The sequence below is a fragment of the Acyrthosiphon pisum genome, chromosome A2, assembly GCF_005508785.2.
Source record: "Acyrthosiphon pisum isolate AL4f chromosome A2, pea_aphid_22Mar2018_4r6ur, whole genome shotgun sequence".
NCBI lineage: Eukaryota > Metazoa > Arthropoda > Insecta > Hemiptera > Aphididae > Acyrthosiphon > Acyrthosiphon pisum.
The window spans coordinates 8,559,389-8,567,014 of NC_042495.1; the positions used below are offsets into that span (position 1 = coordinate 8,559,389).

Genomic DNA, 7,626 nt, shown 5'->3' on the forward strand with positions numbered 1-7,626 from the left:
ATTTATTTAAAGTAAGCTTATGTAGCTCATTGTACATTAGTACCTATACCCTGTTCCAAAAGAGAAGACACAAGGCGGCCACAGACAAAACCGGTTTTGCTACGTAAATCTCGTGTCTTCTCTTTTGGAACAGGGTATAGGTAGTATGGTTTATTGGTTTAGAGAAAACCACGGTGGATTATAGTCTACAACGGAGAAAACGTTCGGAAGGGTACCTCAAACCAGCTACAGCTGCTGGGCTTCTGCCAATAATAATTAATATAAAATATTAGTATATTACAAATGACGCAACCAAAAATCCTTAGTTTATGTATTAGAATAACTTCAGTCGCATTCATTGTATTTCCTATAATCCTATACAGCTATACCGAATGGCGACTATAGCCTAATAATTTATCTTTTAGCACAGCTTCAGTACCCCTGTAGATGGCCGCTAATCGTTGGCTCAGGGAGCCCCAACAGTGCCCCGAATCGCGGTAAAAAAGTCCGAAGTAAAAAAGTCCTAGGAAAAAAAGTCCGGGTAAAAAAGTCCGAGGCATAAAAAGTCCGCCGTAAATAAGTCCTAAGCCAAAAAAGTCCGGAGTAAAAAAGTCCGAGATAAAAAAGTCCGGTGAATATTATATTATATACATAACAATATTTATATTCAATGATTATAATTATGTACTTAGTATAATAACATAAAATATACATAATATATCAATTAATTAATTAAATTGAGTATTAACAATCGTCATATAAAATATTATACAAAAAAAAATTCAATGATTATAATATTAAGTAGTTAGTAATTAGTATCATAACCTAAAAAAAAAACCGAAATAATTATTACATACTAATATTGACACTACGCATCTCGTATTATTAATATATTTACAAAAAAAATTCAATGTAGGTACATAAAAATATTTAAAATAATATATTAAAAAAAAATTCGAAATAATTATAATGTTTATCTAGGCCTTGTTCTGATATTATGACCAACTTTTTCTAAAAATTCTTCAATGGTAATTGAATGATTAGATATTCTTTGGCATAAAGTAACTAGTCGGATATGTGTTGAATTTTTTTTTTTTTTTACCGGCTCTCCCATGCTGTCGATAGCTAATTTCGCTTTATCTGCCGCTACTTCCAATTTCATTTTTCGAATAAGTGTCTAAATAGTCGGATGACTGTGGCCAACTAAATGACTAAATCTGTTATTCCACGATTCACATATATTATTCGTTCGGTGGTCACCATTCATCGTTGTTTTATGTACATTCCAAGTATTCGGTGGAAAAAGTGGACTTATTTTTTTAAATTTGAATTTGGTACCAGCCCCTACTTTTCTAAGTGGTCTATTTGCGTAGGTTCCGTCAAAATAATTTAAAAGATCTTCTGCTTCAGGAGAAACAATTGTTTTAAGGTAAGCCATTCCTTCGAAAACATGTTCAAGAGGAAGAAATGCAAGGCCAACAAAACATGTTCAATAAAATAAATAGTATTTGATTATTACATGCAACTAAAAGTCAAGCCGTGTTCAAAGTCCAAAAAAGTAGTTATTGGTACATACGAGATTATTTATTAATTTTGTGGGGGACGAGGTGGCTGAGCGGTCTAACGCGTCGCTGGGTGGCATTTTTCTCCGGGCAAGTCACGATTAGGATTTATATTTATACTAATTGGAAGTTTGATTGTGCATCACATGGTATGTTTCCTTATACCTAATTATATGTACCGAACTTTTTCACCATGGACTTTTTATAATTCGGACTTTTCCACCGTTGACTTTTTATACCTCGGACTTTTTAACCACGGACTTTTTATACCTCGGACTTTTTTACTCGGACTTTTTTTCCTAGGACTTTTTTACCTCGGACTTTTTGGTAGTATACCCAGTGCCCCGCATCTATTTTAAATTTTTTAATAATTGCATTGTAATCTAATGTTTAAATAAAAATTTGTTTTAAGTTTTTTTAATGTATTTTGGTATCTAATTTGTTGTCGAAGAACAGCCCTGTTTATCCATAATAATAACTATATTTATCTATAAAATTATATTGTTATTGTGTTTTATTGTTTTTTTGTTATTGAGTTACTTTTGGTGTGGAAAGCTTTATGTAATATTTATAATAAAGAAAAGAACACTAAAAGTGTAGTTATATTTTAATAACAATACACTGGGTAGTGGGCCTTCACATTATAATTTCAGGGTTTTTAAAAAAAATCACCATCATTGTTTATTTTTGTATAGGTAACCTATAAAAAAAATATTATATACATAGACCTCAGGGCCCCATACATTGACTTTGTCCTGGCCCCAAGAATCCTAATTGCGGCACTGCACAGCTTGCAACTTAACTAGTTATATTATTATACAATATTAATTTTATTTGGATGATATCTATAAAACCGTGATAAAAATATTCCATAATACCCAATTTGATATACCTAAACTCAAATTCGTGATTTTAGGTTTTAGGCTTTATGTTAAAAAAATAACAGATTATTAAAGTGTATCACATTTGTTTTAATTTAAAAATAAACACAATTTATTTATACAATAATATAAATTAAAATGGATAAAAGTTAACAACTATTAATTTTGACTTACATCCACCAAAAACTGACAGAAAAACTCACTGAAAGGGATTCAACTCTGTGCCACCAACCAGATGGTATAAATAACATCTCACCTGAAATATATACAAAAATACATGGGTAAGTTAATAATATAAAAATATTGAAAGTGGGACGCACTTGACAAGACACCTGCCATATTGCTTATTTTGTTACTTTTTAACATAAATAGGTATTTGGCTGGGTACAGAGATTTTTATTTTCTAACCGATTTTGCATAACGCTTTGTTCATTACCATACAAACGAAGAAAATTTAAAAATTACCTAATTCCTACTGGGTATAAATACAATTAATGGTTACTTATTGATACATATTTATGTTTCATGCATTTTCATCTAAGTGGAAAATATTGAGCAGTGTATTATACTTATATCCTAGTACCATTATTACTAAACATATTTTTTTTTAATGCATACCTTCATTTAAAGTACAATGGGCTGCTTTGACTTGAGAGAAATTAGGAAATTTACACAAATCAGGCTTAACTGGATCTACCTGTGCAGTATTCTTAAGAAATTTATCATCGTATGGATACAAATACTCAGACCATTTTGGATCATACAAAATAATATTTTTTGATCCTACTACCTACAGATAAATAAATATATTTATTAATTGCATAAAGCTTAGATTTAATCAATACAATATTAAAAAAAAAATAACATACTTGAGCCAAAAAATTATTCTTTGGATCATAGTGAGTAGGAGACACTGTTCCTTTAGGACCTAACCACGCATTTATGTCGGGTTCAACACCATCCATGTCTGTTAAATAACAATAATCTGGGATTTTAATATCATCTTTTAATTCTGGAATCTGAAAATATCAATCTACTGTTTAAATTATTTTGTTTATTCTATCACCACTCACTTCAATTTACTTGATTAAAAAGTTGATGCTGTGCAAGGTACGCTGGTTTTTCACCTTCTTGAACAACATGAATGTTAATGAATTCTTCAAGTGTTATCAATTTTTGACTCCAATCAGCATCTGCATATGACGATCCTATTTCAACAGGAACTAATCTAGCTCCAGCTAATTTTACAAAATAATTTAAATCTTTCCATTTATTTAAAGCAGGCCAGTGTTCCATATTACCTGAAAAATTGTAAATTATATAATACAATATTCCACGAGGATTTACTAATAATACAGTGTATAGTAAGGTAATAAATGGGGAAAAAAACATTTCTTTCAATATTTTAAATTACATACGTCATTTATACTTTGTTACCTGTAATTTTAACAGGTATTTTAGGTTTAAGAAAATCTCTTAAAAATGTTTCTAAGGAGGGTTGATGTAGTGTTGAAACATGATCATCATTTCTATGAAGTGTACAACTGTTATTTGATTCTCTATCATCACCCAATTTAACTGGAACCTCTAAAAAACAACTAGTTATTTTTGTTATACGGCAACAGCATATAAATTGATTTTTATACCAGAAAAAGTCTGCTGTAGAGCTTTACATAATAATGATGCAGTCACAGTTAATTCATTTCTGAACGCATTGCCCATTAGTAACCCCATATCAATTGCTTTGATAGTTTTTTTCAACATTCTTTCATCATTTCCAGTTTTCAATAATAGTTTGGCCTAAAATAAAATTATGAAAAATGTTAAAACATTAGGTACTATTCTAAACACAAATTATTACTACTTACCTTGAGCAAACTAGCATGGGAATAAAGTTTACGCGTGCCATCTGGAGCATCAGCCCAGGAACCAGTATGAAGAGACTCCCATACTTTTTCTAAGACAGCTTCAACACTTGATAATGCAACCTTTGAATTTTCAGTTTGGGAGTCTAAAAATAATTATACATATTCATTAAGATAGTTCTGTATAATATATATTGTATATTTTATTCATGTTGTAAAATTATAAAAACAATTAAATTTGTTATATTTAGTTTAATAAATTAAAAACTAATATAGTACCTAACGAACTACAAACCTTAATCATTACAACTTTTAACAAATTGAATTGTTTTATGAAAATTTTTTTTTTTAATTACATATTGGTAAAAGGTTTTTGTTTTTTTACATTTTATTTGACACCTTTTGCACTCTGGTGGAAAAATATGATATTGAAAGATTAAATAGTACGCGTTAAGATAGGCAAGGTATTGGCACACCAAGCTTAGCGTTTTAACCCATTTTTTTTATGGTACATAATATATTTTATCTTTTATTACTATTCATATTTCATTGTTCAGAATTCGGAGGATTCAAATATTTTTGACCATATATTATTATAAGCCGTCCCAAATTTAACGCAGCCCAAGGAGTTAAACTTGGTAACTGGTCGGGCCTAAAAGCTTAAATAATAGTTTTTATCTGAATATATAATATAATCCATTAAGTTACTACTACCTATGGATTAAATTATTACCCGAATTGGACAGCAATATTGATAATATTAGTTATTACATTAGGGTCCTGGATATATAAGTATATATAGCTGATTATAATTGATGAAATAACATGTTCTATATTATATCAGTTAATTATTTTGCATGTATTATGAGCCTTTTAATACTAAACATTTGTTATTAGCAATATTTAATATTTAAACATAATAACATGTCACATATCACAAGTCTTTCGTATCAGTAGTATTTTTAAATTTTTATATCATGCATATAAAATTTGTGAAGGTGCATCGCTTAATGGATTTTTCTTTTGATTTCAGTTCGACAACCAACCTTACATTGTTTATACTTATTTACAAATTGTATAATAAATATTTGCAATACAAAACATACAAAAATAAATATAATGCATGATGCATTCACACAATATTTAATTTATGAACTAAATACCATCAACATTTTCTAATTTCTTACCATTTAATGATTTTTGAAATAAAAAATCTAATGATTTATGCACATCACTATAGTCAAATTTAGCAGACAGAGATGATTCTAAATGTTGTAATACTTCATCAACAATAATGTTCATAATACTTTTAATCAAGATGTTTGTGATGGTTGTATATATTCAAAAATTAATGATGTAATATTAATATTAAAAAGTAACAAAAAAATTAAATATTAAACATGGATCTGTCGAGTATCAAATGAACAAATAACAAAAACCATACGTTAAACTAGAATTTAAAATTTTAAACTACTAAAATGTCTAAGAATTAAGATACTAGTATCTCTGCCCTCTGGTAGTAATGTAGTATTTACATTTATATTAATGTTCAAAATTATAATTAAAATTATAAAAAAGTGGTGTTTACTGTTTACTCTTCGAACCAGCAGGTTATCACGTTTGCGATAAATGATAACGTTTATCAGTGTTGTTGACGGTGACGGTGTAGTAGCATTGAAAATTTAAAATGTTCGTAAACACCACAAAAACAGTTGAAATGTTTTGAAATAAGAATTTTCAATTTATTCCATAAAATATAAATTTCAAGCGTCTATCGTCCAGTGGCGTGGCGAAGGGGGCCTAGAGGAGCGGCCGCTCCTCCAAAATTTGGATGGGTGGGTGGGTGGGTATTAGGTAGTGGGTATTCATTTTTAGCACACATATATTGTACACAATATACTATAGAATTAATAAAGTACTAATGTAAAAAAGGGTAGAAAATGGGTACCTCTCTGGTGTCCATTAGATATCAAATGGGTCATTGTAATGGATCTGTTAAATGTCAATTCAATGATATAAAATCATTGTACACCAAAACCGAAACTGAACGAAGACGGTCTGCCTATATAACTATAAGTAAATTTTATAATATTGCTATTAAAGTCATTTATACTAACAGTATATCAAATTTGCTTTGTCGAAAACATTTAATTTGTTGTACTTAAAAAGTTGTATGTACCTACCCACGAATATTATTTTTAAATTACAAAAAAATAACTAAAAACATTATTTTTGGTTTAGGTACATATCTAATTTTATTCTAATTTGAACTTAAAATGTCTATAAGAATGACTGTGTGAATATATACTTTTAGAGATTTGGGTTACAATATCAACTATTTATGAAAAACTATGTTTTAATTTTTCAATCATTAACTAAATTCTAAAAAATCCTAATAGTGTATGAAAGCGCTAGAAAAAAAAAAGAAACAGGTGGGTAAGTAGATGTCGCTCTGCTGTACAGTAGGTTACAAGTGGGTCACTGTATAATGGATAGTATTAAATTTGAATTCAATGATATAATATTATTGTATAAGAAAAACGATTCTGAGCAAAGACGGTATAAGACATAATAGTGTATATAATAATAGTGTACATAATAGTGTACATAATATAGTCTATGGTATTAAAAAAAAAAATGACCTATAATAGGTACCTATAATAAATTCCAAATTAATCATATCACAATATCTATTAGGTACTTATAACACGTTATACATTAACAACAAACCGTAGTACTATCATAGATATATAATAGTAAACTTTAGAAGTTTCAAGTACCCACAAATAATATTATACAATCACAACAAAATAACTAAAATAGTTATTCCAGGTTTTTTAATATGTAATTTCGTCCAAATTTGAGCTTAAAATGACTATAAAAATAAACTGTGCTTATGTATTTCTTAGAATTTTTGGTAACAGAATTAAATATTTACGTGAAATCTTGTTTTAAATTTTCAATCCTTAGATATAAAAGTTGAACATTTTATAAATTTTTAACTACAAAATAATTATTGAATTTTAAATTTGATAAATTTTTTCAAAATTTTAACTTCAAATGCTTATAAAAAAAATTGTGCCTATATATTTTTAAAATTTTTCAACTGCCATTGTAATAATTTATCAGGAACCTTGTATTAATTTTTTACACTTTTTAGATAAAACTTTCTTGATATTTATAGAAAAGAAAACTAAAAAAATTGAAAACTTACAATGTCCGTAAACAGCTCAAAAAGAGTCAAATTATTTTCAAAATTTTATCGTATATAGAAAACGCTAATATAAACATTCAGTGAAATTTTCAGTTTCTACAGTCATTCGTTTTCATTACAACAAA

At 28.2% G+C, this 7,626-nt stretch overlaps 1 protein-coding gene across 1 annotated transcript; it reads right to left on the bottom strand.

The window, feature by feature from the left end:
• Window positions 1-2,570: 2,570 nt before the first annotated feature.
• LOC100165392 (bifunctional peptidase and arginyl-hydroxylase JMJD5) lies at window positions 2,571-5,877 on the bottom strand. Its single transcript, XM_001946904.5, has 8 exons — window positions 5,475-5,877; window positions 4,291-4,433; window positions 4,069-4,222; window positions 3,860-4,009; window positions 3,506-3,723; window positions 3,292-3,441; window positions 3,041-3,212; window positions 2,571-2,678 (listed from the first exon to the last, which is right to left on the bottom strand). Exons 1-8 carry the CDS (start codon window positions 5,587-5,589, stop codon window positions 2,593-2,595), a joined length of 1,188 nt encoding a protein of 395 aa, XP_001946939.2. The 5' UTR covers window positions 5,590-5,877; the 3' UTR covers window positions 2,571-2,592.
• Between the last annotated feature and the right edge of the window lie 1,749 nt (window positions 5,878-7,626).